Source organism: Oreochromis niloticus, linkage group LG14 (genome assembly GCF_001858045.2).
Source record: "Oreochromis niloticus isolate F11D_XX linkage group LG14, O_niloticus_UMD_NMBU, whole genome shotgun sequence".
In the NCBI taxonomy this organism is placed as follows: domain Eukaryota; kingdom Metazoa; phylum Chordata; class Actinopteri; order Cichliformes; family Cichlidae; genus Oreochromis; species Oreochromis niloticus.
In genome coordinates, this window is record NC_031979.2 from 12746615 (window position 1) to 12762454 (window position 15840).

Consider the following 15840-nt stretch of genomic DNA (forward strand, 5'->3'; position numbering starts at 1 on the left):
AGATATCCACTACAGACAGAGGCTTTTATTTTTTATCTAATTTTGTTTAAGTTGACATTAACGGTGTCGTACGTGCTGCACGCTGCAGGCATTTTAACGGCATCAGTAACACAATTTAAAGATAAGAGATTGTGGCAGTTAGCGGCTATGTGAGCTACTTTATGTACATAGAAGCAGAGTATGGTCGGTGACTTGTCTAAAGAATTGCAGCGGGCCACAACGCAAACTGAAACAAAGAGCATCATCTTGTTTCTAACGGGACAGCTCTTTGGTTGTGCTCCAGACAGCGCAAAGAGCGCCACTGTGCGGTATTGTTACAAGACTGTAACAGGATCCAATGTTAATCAAGTCATTTAAAAAAATGCACTGCGTCATTATATGAAAAAAAAAAATCATGAAATACCTCAAGTGTAAAAAGGTACGTAAAATTCCTTAAACGCAATACTGGGTTATTTGTTTCAGGAAAATGTACGATAGAAAATGAATGTTAGATTTTTAAAGATATTTTAAGAAGAATTTGTCACAGGAGCATGTGCAAATACCGTGATGAAATGTGTGGAGAAATATGAGTGAAAAAGAGTCATAATGGACATGTATTTTACACACTTTATTACAACTGAATAACATATTATTACATAATACAAAGTAAACCAAATGGTATTTGTATTATTTACAAGAGTATTTTGTGCAATGGACTTCAGAACCTCTGTTGTAATCTAGGGTGAGCTGACCAGCCTAGTTCACTACTGAAGATGTCATCAGTTACTGGAACAATATTATTCTGTCTCAGCCAGATCTTACAGCACTTTTTCTTATAGACATATATTGCTCTGCTTTGTCTGAAGGACCCGACTTTTAAATACCTAAAAAGAACCAGTTCTGTCAAGTTCAGCACACTCTGCAATCAGTGGGAAGCCTTAAGTCTTCAAATGAGATTCCTGTCCGTCCTTGCCCCCGTTAAATGTTTTTTGCTGCAGCTTTAGAGATGTTAATTAATTGCTGGCGACTGACTGAATAAAAGGCTGCTGATGTTGTTGTTGTTGTGGAGAAAAGTCAAAGGGTCTGCAGTTCTCAGTGTAGCCATAAAGTTTCCGGAGGGCCACGCGAGCTGCTTCTTCCTCGGCTGCTGCAAGCGTCTCTCCTGGACCCTGAGCCAGTAGCTTCTTGTCACTGAATTAACAAAGAGGTGAGCAGACAAAAATGTAAATTCTTCATAGCATTTTAACCCATTGCATCCATTTTAAATTTAGAACAGTAACAACGCACAAACAACAGAACACATACCTGTATAAGCCAACAAAATACAGTGGCAACACTGTGCTGGCTCCAGCAGACCGGATGAGGCGAGGCTCTGGCAGAGGAATTTTCCTCTTAGTAAGCTCTTCCACCAGTAGTCCCATGGGGTTGACCACAGTCCACATATCAAAGAGGTCCTTTCCTATCAGCTGAGTCACCAGAAAATCCTAGGAAGAAGGTGGAGGTAGGATTAAAAGAACAAAATGTCCCACCACTGTACACACAGCAGAGGCAACTGAGCAATGTGGACAAGTTATGCTTCCTCTAAGCAAATTATTATGTGCCAGTGATTTTGTGCCATAAGTGACCTACCCTGAGAAATAATCCAGTTCGCTCAGCTCCACTGCTTTCCTGCAGAGCTCCGATCACTGCCATGAAAGTAGAACAGAGCACATCATCTGGAACAGGGAATTCTGCACTCATTGTTAGGTCTTCAATGCCCAGATTTCTGGCTACGTAAGTGATGACTGTTGGACTGGTGAGGTGCCCTACAATACTCTCCACCCCGATGGCTGGCAGGCTCAGGAAGCTTGCCCTGCACCAGTCGGTCAGGAAGCTTTCAGCAAACGCAGACCCCTTTTTACTCAGTTGCACATTATCTTTTAGAACAAGAGCGGCAGTCTCAGATTCCACACCTAACCCCTTTCTCTTCTCTTGCTCCATCTGCAGGTAACAGGGATTGATGAAGGCTGTTTTCAGGAGCTCAAGAGAGAAATTTTCATGCAGGCGGTGGGTGAAAGCTTGAACCTCTGCATGGTAATCCCAGTGAGGCTGCTGGGATCTTAACAAAAAAAAAAAAAAAAAAAAATTAAACACGAACCATAAATAGGGGAGTACAGTGGCTAAAGTCATGTCTAAAAATCACTAAAAGCGTGTACAGAAAGTCTTAGAAGGCCATGGACAAAACTTACGGACTAAATGTCATTAAAAATATGAAATTTTTATATATAAAATCAATGATAAAATAAGAAGATTAACAGAGATGATGGGGAGGATGTTGGTTTTCTACCCTTGGGCAAAGGAGCTACGACAGCTAGCTACGCTTCTGGTATTATTTGGAAAAATCATGTAACGACACACGCAGCGCTAAAAAGTCTGCATTAAACAATTGTAAAACTGCACTAAAATGCCGTCCACATGCACGCTTCTCAACGGACTACGACAAATAAACACTTATTGAAATATCAAATACACGAATGGCCTTGAGACGCTCTCTAGTGATTTTTGGCGTTACCGTGGCGTCGGAGGTGGAGGTCCTTCCAGCTTCAACTTCTTCGCCATGAGGTACGTGTAAGCTTTCATCCATCGCTTTTTCTCTCTAACCTGTGACAGTGAAATATTCCTGCAGACGCGCTGGCAATGAATTCCTAATGTCAACGCACCACGATTTAGTAAGTACCCTGACGCCATGTTGGGTCCCTAAACAGCAAGGTGCAACCGCTAAAAGTGTCCGACACGGAGCAAGAAACCATATCCGGTAGGCTGGAGCGTAAAGACGGAGCGTTACCATGGAAACAAGCGTAAACAGTAACTAATATTAACAACTGGGGCAGGCTGCTGAGTGCCATTTATTCGACTGTACAATTCAGAAACGCCTATAAAACCCATCGTTAAGAAGTATTACATATTTCAGCCTATTTAATATAAATTTTGACGATATCCACTTCGGAAAATCAAGAAAGGATGGGAGATCAAGTGTTGGTAGCAACTGAAGTCGAAGGTGGGGATGCCCGAGAAAGTTCCGACAGCAGTGGAGCTCAAGAGGACCTTGGGAAAAAAGAGTTGCAAAGTTCACCTCAGGAGAAAAATGAAAAACACTCAGGACCACGGATGACCAAGAAATTCCTAAGAGACCACTGTAAGCAGAACAAACTGTACATAACACCATGCCTTAATGACACACTGTATCTGCATTTCAAAGGTTTCTCCACCATTGAGAACTTAGAGGAGTACACAGGTCTGAAATGTCTCTGGCTGGAAAGCAATGGGCTCCAACGCATTGAGAACCTGGATGCTCAGACTGATCTGCGCTGCTTGTTCCTTCAGCAAAATCTCATATACAAGCTGGAAAACCTTGAGCCTCTGAAGAAACTCTGCACCCTGAATGTCTCCAACAACTACATACACATCATAGAGAACATCTCCTGCCTTCCTGACCTGAGTACTCTGCAGATTGCCCATAACAAGCTGGAAACCGTTGGTGACATAGAGCATTTGAGTCAGTGTCTGAACATTAGTGTATTAGACCTCTCTCACAACCTGTTACACGACCCCGACATCCTCCCTGTGCTTGAGGCCATGCCAGAACTGCGTGTACTGAATCTAATGGGAAACGAGGTCGTGAAAAAAATCCCAAACTACAGAAAAAACATGATTGTACGCCTCAAGCAGCTCACGTTTCTTGACAATCGCCCTGTGTTTCCTAAAGACAGGGCGTGTGCTGAGTCGTGGGCAGTGGGAGGGCTGGAAGGGGAACGCCAGGAGAGGGAGCAGTGGGATACACGAGAGAGGAAGAAAATTCAGGAAAGCTTGGATGGAATGGCAATGATTCGGAAGAAGGCCCAGGAAAGACGCAGACTCAGAGAGTTACAGGATAAAGGTAATCAGCTTTCAGCTTTTACTACCATCATGTGTATACTAGGAGTAAATGTGGATGAATGTTTACACAGTATAATTGTTTCATTTCAGGGAAAACTGATGCTTCCTCTACTCCAGAAACTACTTGTGAGGAAAACAGTACCCAGATTTTAACTTCTTCACAAGGTGACAAGATACAAGCTTTTGTACAGGACAGCCTGGATGCCCACCCGTTCTTAGAGAAACAGTCAAAACAGGGACCTCTTGAAAATCAGCCAGCAAGTAAACATCTTGAGACCGAGCAGGCAGGTCAACTCCTGATGAGAGAGCAGTTAGATGAAGACACACAGGACCATTCTCCGATACCACACACCGTAAGAGAAGAGAAAGGAAGGGAAAAGGTCCCAGCAGATGAGCAAGGCAGTACTGTAGGGCGCATGTTAGAGACAGAAAAAGAAGATAAACAAGAAAAACAGTCCACGAGAAATGAAGCAGAGAGAGAGCAGAGTAAAAACAAACAGCCTCCTCTTCCTGAAGCCGATGACGATGTACCGGTACATGGTCCTGGACCACGGATTACAGAGCTACAAGATGCAGAGCTGCTGGAAACCATTCACCTTCCTCCAGCAAGTCGCTCATTGCGTATTGATGAGTTGCCTGATTTAGAAGATGTGAACACAGAAGACTTTAACGCGGTGTTCTCTTGTAAGCAGGCCTTTAAACCAAAAATAGAAGTCATATCAGGTGACAGCAACGAGGAAGCACCAGCTGGGATTCAGAGTGACAGCATCTCCACATCCGCTCCAGCTAAAAGCTTTTTGTTCCTAATGAGTGGCTGCGACAAATCACCGGCTGTCTCTGGCAATTCTACATCGCTGGTGTATCCAGAGGACGAGGGTGCACCTTCCGACCCGCCAAACTCAAAAATAAACCGAACCTCCTCTCCACCACGCTGCTTGATCGAGGAGCTTGAGTAATACCTTGATGTCACTAAATTTGAAATATGAATTAAAATAGTAAACTGTAATTCAATCTGTAGCATATTTGTGATAGCCGTTTTGTCTGTGTGCTTGTCAGCTGTTATACTGTGAAAAGAAGAAATTCAGAACTGATTTGGTCGGTATTCTCATTACAGCAACATTTTATATAATTTTATTTCATTCAGGGTTTTTCCCAGACAACTGTGGTCCTTTGTGGTTTGATACAGTGCAACGAGTAAGACAATGCTAGCTTTTTTGTAACAGATATGTGTAATTTTTGGTTACTTCTGACCATTTCAAAAGCAAGTGTATCTATTTTGTTTGAGAAAATCCACCCAAATAAATACACCTGTAAATTTTAGGCTTTTTTCCTTGGGAGACCTTTAACTCCTCTACAGGAAAAACTATGTTAATGTCTCAATAAAAATACAAGACAACACATGACTGGTACGGTTTTACTAAACTTTATTAGATTTGCCAGCCAAGTCACATATTACTCTCTCTCTCTCTCCAATAAGTATTCAGCATTACCACCATGGAGCTGCATGTCCCCACACTACAGCTCCTTATTTTTTTTTTGGTGAACTATATACTGTGCCTCTGGATGAGGTCCGATTGACATGAACAAATATTTACAACAACTTAGCAATGGGCAGCAGAACTTGAGAATAAAAACAAAACACGAGAAAATGGAATAGATGGAACGAAATAAGAGTACAAAAATAAAACTGTACATGTTTAAATAAACAAAATCAAAATGTTGAGCCTATGTGCAACAGGCCTTGCACGTGCTAACATCTCCTCACACAGGGGTTAAGTGCAGTGAGCAGCTAACTCATAGGATAAAGGATAATACGTTCTGTCATGTGGATGGCGGAAACACAGGCCAGCTCTAACGTCGCAACCACACCCAAGTGTTGATGAGCCAGAAAGCGACGGTGACGGAGTACAGGATCATCTCTCGCTTTGTTCGCTCTTTGTTCTCTTCCTCCAAATGTTGGAGTCTCCGGTTCAACTTGATGAGCTATTGACGAATCAAAAAAAATTGTTTCATCAGTCTGGCCTCTTGCAACACACAAGACAGAATTCATTTCTTTATCATGAGCTAACCTGCCGTCGAAGTGTTGTTGCATCGACCACAGTCATGTCATCACCTGTCCCATCCAGAGAGGGTTCATATGTTGACAGTGCAAGCCTTAAAAAGAAAATGGCTAGTTTGAGAGTCACAAAATAACCAAGTCACAGCAGCACACTGCACATTCAAAAACGGGGAACAATTTGACAATGGCAATGTAATTTTTATAGATATTTGTGTCCATTTTTGTGACCCCTAATGATAACTCAAGGTAGGAAAAGATGAGGACAAGGAGATAGGAACAGAATGAAGTGCCAGGTGAAGTTACCTGGAATCATGCAGGGGGTTGGAGCTGGAAGCCGACCCCCCTCGCAGTGATGGTTTGCTAAGGGGTGGGGAAAGACAGAGTTGGGAAAAGGCGAAAGAGATATAGAGAAACCAACAATGTTGCATCCATGCACACAACTTGGATGTCTTTAATGCACCTAGACTTTCTCTAATTTTATATTCCTTCTATTCCTTTTAAAAATTCTTATTTCCCTTAAGTGGTTTTCAGTGTCTTAAAACAAGTCACAACTTCATCACTTTAGTCTTCAAAGGGGGCAAAGAATGTGGGTAAGTGCTCTAAAAATGCCTTTTTTAAGCATACAGAAAATATGAATTTGTGAGCAATATTTAGAAGATCCATTTTCACCTTATTCTTTCCTTAAAAAGATAAACAATTAAAAGGTCAAACACTTGCAAAACTTGGAAAGTTCAGTAATGAATCCACATGCTCTGCACAGCGTTTAACCCTGGAGTAACTGAAGTGTTGAACCTGAAGGTGAAATAAGTTGTCAGCACTACTTCACTTTCTCTTTAATACACCATCTCTGCATCTCTGAAGATTCAAATGACGATAAAACAAATTCCTCAATGTAAATTATTCCCTTTCTTACAAAGCAAACGTTTATGGTGTTTGAGAAGTCAAAGTTAGGGTTGGGCGATTGGACGAATATATCGACTATCGACGATAGACAGCCCATTGGCGATTGTTTTTACAAGGGCAATTTATTTATTTATTCGCCCATGAGTAAGTTTGCTAATAATGATGGAGCTAATAGAAGCAGTCAACAGGAAAAAAAAAAATAGCACCCTCTTTCATCTGCGAGCAAATGCACCTTCCTCAGAGTGCGCCCAAATGCTTGTTGATGGAGCTGCAGAAGCTGGTGATAGCCTAGCATACTCAGCCGGATGGCGGACACGTACATGCTCATGCAAGTTAGTCGTGTTTGAGTACTTTGCTTGCTCGGACAGCCCTAATTTTTTTGGAAATTAGTTCATCCATGTTTGGACTTCTATGATGTAAACGCGCAAATCAGTCCGTGCATGATTATATTGCTCCGCCCATCAAAAAGTCTGCGCGTGCGCGAATATATCGGCCATCATCGATTATTGGACTGACGATGTACAATTTTTTACATATCACCCAACCCCAGTCAAAGTGCAACTCAAACAACTTGATTCAACCACTGGTGGAAGTGGCAGTTCAGAGCTTCAGTTTTTTATTCTTCAACTAATCAAGGAACTTAGAAACCTTTTCTACATTTTCTGGGATTAATACATGTGTTATTAATACAGTTAAAGGTTAAAAATGGTCACAAGATGCTTGAGACTACACAGCCTGTACCACATGATCCTCTCCCATTCCAAAACAAATGGTGCTTATGGGCAGAAATGAAAGTACATTTAATGCCATCTATCATGAAAATAGCTGTTGCATACTTTACGGCCTTTTTAAACCAATACCTATTCGGGCAATTCTTTTTTCAAAACCTTTAAGCAAAAAAAAAAAAAGCAAAAAAAAAAGACCAGATGATTCGGAGGTCACCTGCGAGGGTTCTCATCCAAGACCTCCAGGACGTGCTGGTAGGCCCGACGTGTAGTGGACTGGATGAAAGATAAGACACCACTAGCGCTGTAGAGGTTGTGTTCTTCAGCCTCGGTGAGAGGGGGGCATGGGTGAGCAATGGCTGGGGGGGAAGGGGTTGCACTGCTCAGTGCCCACCATTAAGAGCAGCAAATTCAGTAGGGAAGGGAAGAACAAGACAAGAGAAAGTACAAGAGAAGGAGGAAGGAAAGGGATAGAAATAAGGAAAGGAAACTGTCCTCCACTGACTGTGCAAAACTAATATCAGAGTGAAAGTGAATAGGCAAAAAGCAGCAGCCAAAGACTGAACCTGCCGACCACACCGTGTTCTAACACATCTGGCAAGAAACAGGAATGCAAAAGGAGCTGATTTTATGTTTGATTAAGTGACTATTTTCTTGTTCACCATTCAGGCCAGACAAGGAACCTTGTTAACAGTACCAGTGTGCTGTGTTGCAGAAAGTGATCAGGACATGAAAAGGTGTTTTGTTTTTTTGTTTTTTTTGTCCAAGAACTGTGTAATATTTTTCTCAAATATTAAGCCTAATAATTTATATCAAAATAATAAAGTTGCCAAGCACTTGTAGTTTACACCAGGCCTTCAAACAAATACATGAAGCTACTAAAGCTTCAAATTTGATTCGCTTTGTATTAAAAACAGTCTGCTTCACTAGTTCCTGTCAGTGCTTCCCCAGCTATTCCTGTCCTGCGTAGAGGGGATAACAGTGTTCAAATTTGTAATTTATTTAAACTAATCAATTAATCTTTAAAGATTTCACAATTTAGAAATAATCTACCAATAAAAACATGTTGTTAATGTATTAAAAAGTTTCTGCATCAACACTGACAGCAGCAAAAGCTCCTGACACAGTGGCTTACAATGCAAGTATGAAACCAAAAGAAAGATGCTGCATGCTTTACATGCACAAAGACGTAATAGCTGGTACCCAGTTAATGGACCCATACTCACGCTGAATCGTTGCGCATCAGTTGAGTGTTATGACGGACAGCCGCATTCTCACTGGCTGAACGCTCCCTCCGTAAACGTCCCTGGGGCCGCAACTACAAGGAATAGCATTGACAACTGATTTTCAGGTTATGAGTTACACTAAGGATCTTAATCAATGGGTGAATTGTACACAGTGTTCTCTGTAATAAAAAAGAATACTGATTTATCACTTACCACTTCCTCACTGTCTGGAGCCGCCCGCTGATCGTCTTCCATGAAGTCCAGTGGTCGCTCATTGAGGGTGAGGACTCTGGGTGGAGTTTTAAGTGATAGTGTTTCCAGTGGTGTTGACTGGATGAGGTCCAAGTCTCTGGGTCTGGGGAACTGGGTGTCATCACTGCCTCCTGACAAATTAAATGTACTGTGAGACTAACCTATCACTTCTAACACTTTAACAGTATTAACAGTATGCTGTGCTTTTAATACAAAATTGAATGAATTATAATCAATTAGTTCACACCTATAGTGGGAAAAAAAAACAAACATCCCCTCAGCCATCCTACCTGTATGCATGTCAGCCCCTTCACAAAAAAGCAGTAAGTAACAGCTAAGTTGAGCTTAAAATTTGTGTTGCAGTGGTTTTTGCGCTCATTTTTTTTCTTTTGCATTTGAATGTCAAGCTTTGTTTTCGTTGTGTGAATGCACATCACTGTGCTGTGGTCATAGTTCAACAATGCTGAACTTTGACCACAGCACACCAGTGCTTCCTGAATGGTGTGCTTGAACTGTGCTTTACTCAATGCAGGGGGCAAACTGCTCATGTGTAGTGCAACTCAGTGGAAATAATGTGAGCAGTGGTACTGATGTCACATTATGTAAAACGTTCATGTGGTTCTCTGTGGTGAAGTGAAACACAGAGACACCTGCTGTAGTAGTTCCTGCCTCCCACTTTACACCCCTTTTCATTCTTTTTCTTTTTTAAATATTCATAACTCCTCATGTATGGCTGTGTTAACTGAGACTATTTCTAGAGCTGGGTATGTCTTAAGATATCGCGGCTAGTGTGATCACATCACAAGATGGTTTGTAATTGTTACATTAAAAGTGAAATAGTTGATATGATCCTGGCAGTGAAATGGCATCTAGGAGCAAAGTCCTGAGGCACTGATAGAAGGAGTTCTATTATCTGTAAAAGAGGAACTACCATAATGGTGAGTCACCAGTGATGTGCAGACATAGTGTGACATAAAGGACAGAAAACATACAGTATACTAACCAGCAACCACAATTCTCTCTGGGACTTGCATTATAACACTGTGAGGGACCTCCTGCGACCCCAAATTAGGGTCCTCGTGGGCTGTTGGAGCCACTTTGAGCATCTCTGGGATGCGCATCCTTTGGCTTATTCCCTCGGTGTACTCCAACTCATAGTGGATACGGTTAATTTCAGCTATATCAGCCGTTGGAGAGGGGAATGTTGCTCCGTTCATTTGGCTGTTCATCAACACAGAATTAACTGTTAGTTAAACAGAAAAAAATCTCAAAAGAAAGAGAACATGCTGATACCATAAGCCTTTGAGCTAAAATAGTTTTACTTAAGCCACACACTGAATAGCTATTGTTATGCAGTGTGCTGCTTCAGCTGCTAAACCTAGCTCACAAAACCAGAATATCTCCTCTAGGGACACAGTGATACTTATCGTGGTGGTGCTAACAGAGTAGTGGAGAGGGGATTAAAGATAGAACAGGCTTGTGATGTTATCATAAGTTATCACATGATGTATTCTGATTTTTTCAGAGTCACGCAAAAGTCGAACATTGAGCTCAAAGCAAACAACACTGATTTTAACATTAAAGAACTGCTGGTCTCATTACAGAGTGTTTATTTTAAAGCCCTTAATGCTCACAAGATGCCAAGAAATGATTATCCAACTGAACTAGCATAAGAAATATCTAATACATTAGCCATATAACAACATCCAGAAACTGTTATCCACAAACATTTGCGGAAATACGTTGCATTCCAGCAAACAGGTTAGCTTCGGGAAATGAAATTGACAGAAAACACTTTAGCTTAGCGCCATTTCAAGCTAGCACGTTAGCCATATTTCTTACCGTTTAGTCTGTTGCCACGGGCCGTTGTTTCGTCGAAGAACTTATTCAGAAAATTTTTGACGGAACGAACCTGCAGTCGGAAAGGTAAAGCTCAGTTTCAAGTGTTTTAGGTATTACAGGTGAATTAGCTGTTAAGCATCTCTATGTTGTGAGAGAGGACCTTCCTCTCTTCCTGCTTCTTCCTCTGTCTGCACGCTAAACAGGAAGTGGCGTAATTCTGGGGGAAGTTATGTCATTAGTACCAAGCGCTGAAATTAAAAGCAGAGAAAAAACTTCTTCAAATTTAATTTATATTCTGGACATATGTGCAAACAGTACAGCCTAAAATAATATAATTTGTCTTACTTGTTAGTTTATTGTTGCTTACCATTTAAATAGCCTGTATTTAAATATTCTACATGCTTTCAGAAATGACTGTAGGTCACCATAGTAGGTGTTTTATCTATTTTTTTTTTAAATTGTGGCTTATTTAATTTGGCAAAGAATTCAACTTTACGAAATGCAATAACATAATTTATCTACACTGAATGTTTATTGATCTGCTTTATTGTATTCAGTAGAGCTTAATATATAGAAAAATGTTGAAAGTACACCCTAAACTACATTTTCCTTAGATATCATTTTAAATTCAGATTTGGAAGTGTGATTTTTACGAAATTAAATCAGTTTTTATTTTTATTTTATATGCACATCGAACCATTTAAAAACATCCGAATAATTTAAGACCATTTGTCGATATAGCGTTTTGATGAAACTACATATTTTGTCTTATAAGCAAAGCTGGCTGTATTACTGATGAGTGCACATGTCAGTGTTGCCGGAGGTTTGGAGAGATGGCCCCACAGTCACTGTGGGTGGTGCCTTTCTTCGGAGCCATTCAAAGGCAGCCTTTGACATGAGACAGTTGCCCCTCTGCGTAACAAGTAAACGGGATATCAGGGATACCATTGCAGGATAAACAAAAGTCGTGAGTCATGTTTAAAGGAGGACTTTCATAAATGTCAGGATGCTCTTCATTTAACAGGCACAGAGGCTGCGCCGATTGAGTACTTCTGACCGTGGTTGTAACTGGCTGAAATTATGTTCCCACATATTTTTATTTTGTGCGTAATAATATTTGGCACTATGAATATCGCGTCATCTTTGGAGCTGCAGCTTGGCATGTAAGTAACGTGTTTTGGGTTTGTTTGTTCTTTTGTTTGTTTGTTTTTTTGTTTTTTACATCGTTTCCACTGCTTTCCGTTTGCACTTTGAGCACACACTTGAATAAATGATTAGGTGAATGAGAAAGATTTGATGCTTTTAAATATGACAGAAGCAGCGTGCGTTAGACTGGGTTTTTAAAAGAGAGATTCTGAGTTTAAACTCTGTTGAACTTTTGATTTCATCATTTATAATTCTCACTTTAGCTGATCTCTGTGTTTTTCTGCTCAATGACCACTAGGAGTCTCTCTTTCGGGTCCCCCTCGTGCATGCGTGTCCACTGTTTTTTGTAGCGCGGATGTAACGTGCATCTGCATAATAACTTCCAAAGGAATGCGCTTTTCTTTGGACTGTACTTGAGGGTTTTGAATTTAAATAGACTGTGGAGGACATGATTGAAGGAACCGGCTTTCATTACCAGAGAAGAAGAATATTTCCTCTAATTAACTTCAGGTTGCCCTATATTGAAGCCAGATGGTTTGAGGAGGAGGACACCTATGGATAGTTTACCTGCACTCACAACATAAACAGATGCAGGCTCCTTAAATAGAAGCTTACACAGTTTAAGATTTGAGGCTTTTTCACATCAGTTCAAAACAATACACTTGCACTACATTGTAATTTACATTGTAACAATTAAAATGTGGTTGTTTATCTAGTGGTAAAGGCAGTAGACTGTGATAATGTCTAATAGTAAATCATATGAACATGTAGAACATGTATATATATTACATGTATACTACTAATTACAGTATGGTATCAGCTTTGCAGCAGGCTTACATCACAATTAAAATAACTGTTGTCTACCCCTCAACACAGTCACCTACCAACAAATAGACAGAAAAATACCAATAAATCACTGTTTACTGAAAGTCATCAGAAAAACAGATTTTTTTCCCCCAGTTTTTGCCATTTTGTAATAGAAACTATGTGTTTTTCATGCCCAGGCCAAATGTTTGTGCTGACCAGGAGATGTCCATGGTAGGGAGCCGTCAACCTTGCGTCCAGGCTTTTACCCGCATGGTGAAGGTGTGGAAGCAGGGATGCACAAGCCACAAATGGTGTATGGGTGTTGAGAGGAGGTAAATGTAGACTTTTAAAATTCGGTTTGCCAGTGGCGACCTCCCCGATAATTGCTGGGGATGACTTCTGTTCACATGATCTGTGGCTGATAGTTGTAATGTTCATTCTCCTGATTCACTAATTAGTATTACTAATTAGTATTACTACAGTTATTAAGCCAATTGGCTTTTGCATCTAAAAAGAAAAAAATTGTTTAATGATGTGTTAAAAATCTTTTATACACTCAACACCTTATAATGTAATGACCTGAAAACTGTGAAATCTCCCCTCCTCAGGACAGCGTACTACACAGTTTACAGGCAAGCGTACAGAGTGGATTTGCACACAGTCTACAGGTGCTGCCCTGGCTGGATTCAGAAGGGTGAAGAGAGAGGTTGTCTGCACAGTGAGTAATTCCATTTCACTTACATCTGTATCAGATGGAGCTACTTTCGATACTGCAGTGAAGTTGCACTTGAAACAATAACTGAACCCGGAAACAGCCTGTTGTCTAAACCAGCAATGGGCAATTAATTTTCCCAAGAAGCCACATGAGAAACTAGGACTGTTGTGGAGTGCTGCACCAATAAGCTGAACTCAACAGTCTCAGTTTCTCATGTGGCCCCATTGGAAAATTAATTGCCCACTGCTGGTCAAGACAAATACTCACTCAGACAGATTTGCCTGTATATGCAGAAGTGCACATATAACTTGGATATATCAGCAGCGTTATGCTATGTGATACCTTCAGGAGTTTGCAGTGCCAATATGTGCTTCAATGGAGGGAGATGTGCTGAGACTGGAGACCAAATATGTCATTGTCCACTGGGCTTCAAAGGCACGCGATGTCAATATGGTGAGTATTCAGCATCCCAGAAGATGAAAACTAAAGATTTTGCCAATTTATTCAATTGAAAATAAGTAACTGAAGTATGCAGGTAATTCAAAATAGCCAAATATATGTTTGGGAGCCAGCAAACACACTTATGTATATTCAGGGTCCAGTTCAGACGTTATGTGTTCATTCTGCTAAAGCAGAATGAGCCTGTATTGTAGCTGTGATTGGATGGGGCTGCTCTGTGGGGGCTTTGGCTAGTTAAAGGTGGAAGAAGTGGGGTTTTTTTGGAGAAATGTTTTTTCTTTGAAGGCAAGAGCCTGGAGTGCTGTGGCTAACCCAGCTGAGCTTCCTCTCTATAATGAGACTGTCTTCAGTCCTTATTTTATATGGCAGAAAAACTAAAACAAAAAATCTAGAGAAATAGAAATTTGGTTTCATCTACCAATATTTCCCCATGGTTGAACATTTCTTTAATGCATTGGATTAATTGATTTGTTTGTTGAGTATTCTTTAAGGTTGGATAGTTTGGAAATAGGGATATTTCCAGTTTAGAAGCCAATGTGAACTTGCATGTCACTCTGTTATCAGCGTGCTTCTTGCACGGTATAACATGATATACATATACTTACATGTACAAACGGTTTCCTGTACAAGGTCTCTTTCAGCTGAACAGCTGTTTGCCAGATCACTGCTCAGAGAAAGGACAGTGAACATTTAACAGGGACCAACCTTTCACTCCCTTCCAGTCTTTTTACTAAGCAAACCAGACACTTGCTGCAACCTATAAATTACTGCGGAGATACAAAGGCAGCATGTGTGATCTTAGCGGTAGCCTACCAGAAGGTGAATAACTCTATTTGCTAAAATGTGGATTCCTTTAAAATCCATCTAAGCAGTATTTATTACTTAAATTGCATTTAAATAATTCAAAATAACTTAGAGATATGACTTGTTGGAGATAAGGACTTCTACACAAATAAATAAACTGGACATAATCAAATTGGGCTCAAACCCCCCCAAATCTCAGCCTTTGAGTTCTTAATGAACTGCAACTGAGCAACCTGGCATCTGTCACAAATAAACAGTGAACATCTGAAGTAAAGCAGAGTTAACCCCTTATTGTTCTTCTTGTCTCTGACCATCGTCTTGTTGCCATCATTGTCTATTCGTTCCGCTCGTTGCAGTCTAAGTAACTCTAGTTTTTGTACGTGTGCTTGTTGCTGTTTTGGAGGAGTCCATAGAGAATGGTGAGCGGAAGATATTTAGTTTCTAGCCCCCCCACATGCTCACAGACACGCAAACATGCAGGCACACACACACAGAAGCTTTGCTGTTAGATTTCCCGGGAGAAGGGGCCTGCCAGAGGTGTAACACAGTCCTTCCTCTTGCTAAGATGTTTTCACACAAGCCTGTTGTTGTTTGTTAGAGGCAGCGCTCACGTTTGTTTTCACACGGGTTCTTTGGTTTTCACACATCTAAGTGATGGATTGGAAACAGAGATGTTATAATCAGGACTTTCATCCTCTCTCTTTCACGTCCTCTTTGGGAACGCACGTCTTGCTCTTCTCTTTCTCGAAAACACTTTTCCTTCTCTCGTCTCGTGAGACAGATTTATCCACAGTCTTCTGCCAGAAACATTATGCGCCGAGAGAGTCAGCCAAGCTTCTGTGTTCAGCCAGGTTCCTTCCCTCGCAACCTCTGCCTGACGCGGCATCAAAGACACGCACTAGTCATTCTGATTTGTGTGGGTTTAAGCAAATTACTATCGTCATTAACCTGCCTTCTTTATTAGATTCGTATCATGAGATTTCACATTTCAAAATGGCACTTTTTTTT

The 15840-nt window shown here is 40.8% G+C and overlaps 4 protein-coding genes across 7 annotated transcripts in view; 2 read left to right on the top strand and 2 right to left on the bottom strand.

The window, feature by feature from the left end:
• Positions 1-592: 592 nt before the first annotated feature.
• mrpl44 (mitochondrial ribosomal protein L44) lies at positions 593-2735 on the bottom strand. Its single transcript, XM_003441724.5, has 4 exons — positions 2531-2735; positions 1609-2077; positions 1285-1463; positions 593-1170 (listed from the first exon to the last, which is right to left on the bottom strand). The coding sequence occupies exons 1-4, from the start codon at positions 2704-2706 to the stop codon at positions 993-995; spliced, it is 1002 nt and encodes a 333-aa protein (XP_003441772.1). The 5' UTR covers positions 2707-2735; the 3' UTR covers positions 593-992.
• A 223-nt stretch (positions 2736-2958) lies between these two features.
• On the top strand, positions 2959-4900 carry dnaaf1 (dynein axonemal assembly factor 1). The gene is made up of 2 exons (XM_003441723.5): positions 2959-3895; positions 3985-4900. Exons 1-2 carry the CDS (start codon positions 2980-2982, stop codon positions 4848-4850), a joined length of 1782 nt encoding a protein of 593 aa, XP_003441771.1. The 5' UTR covers positions 2959-2979; the 3' UTR covers positions 4851-4900.
• A 398-nt stretch (positions 4901-5298) lies between these two features.
• Positions 5299-11121, bottom strand: mffa (mitochondrial fission factor a). Of its 3 annotated transcripts, XM_005474495.2 has the most exons (8): positions 10902-11121; positions 10063-10280; positions 9021-9190; positions 8808-8899; positions 7799-7960; positions 6257-6313; positions 5964-6048; positions 5299-5877 (listed from the first exon to the last, which is right to left on the bottom strand). In XM_005474495.2, the coding sequence occupies exons 2-8, from the start codon at positions 10274-10276 to the stop codon at positions 5746-5748; spliced, it is 912 nt and encodes a 303-aa protein (XP_005474552.1). In that variant the 5' UTR covers positions 10277-10280; positions 10902-11121; the 3' UTR covers positions 5299-5745. The 3 variants fall into 3 exon arrangements, with proteins under 3 accessions (XP_005474552.1, XP_005474554.1, XP_013124783.1); XM_005474497.2 differs by lacking the exon at positions 7799-7960 and having other exon boundaries at positions 10902-11120; XM_013269329.2 differs by lacking the exons at positions 6257-6313; positions 7799-7960 and having other exon boundaries at positions 10902-11120.
• Positions 11122-11736: 615 nt separating this feature from the next.
• egfem1 (EGF-like and EMI domain containing 1) overlaps positions 11737-15840 on the top strand; it is a 55139-nt gene continuing 51035 nt past the window's right edge. For both annotated transcript variants that reach the window (XM_005474492.4, XM_005474493.4), the window contains exons 1-4: positions 11737-12064; positions 13052-13186; positions 13463-13572; positions 13918-14022. In XM_005474492.4, coding sequence (XP_005474549.1) covers positions 11982-12064; positions 13052-13186; positions 13463-13572; positions 13918-14022 — 433 coding nt within the window. In that variant the 5' untranslated portion in view covers positions 11737-11981. The remainder of the gene's footprint in view (positions 12065-13051; positions 13187-13462; positions 13573-13917; positions 14023-15840) is intronic.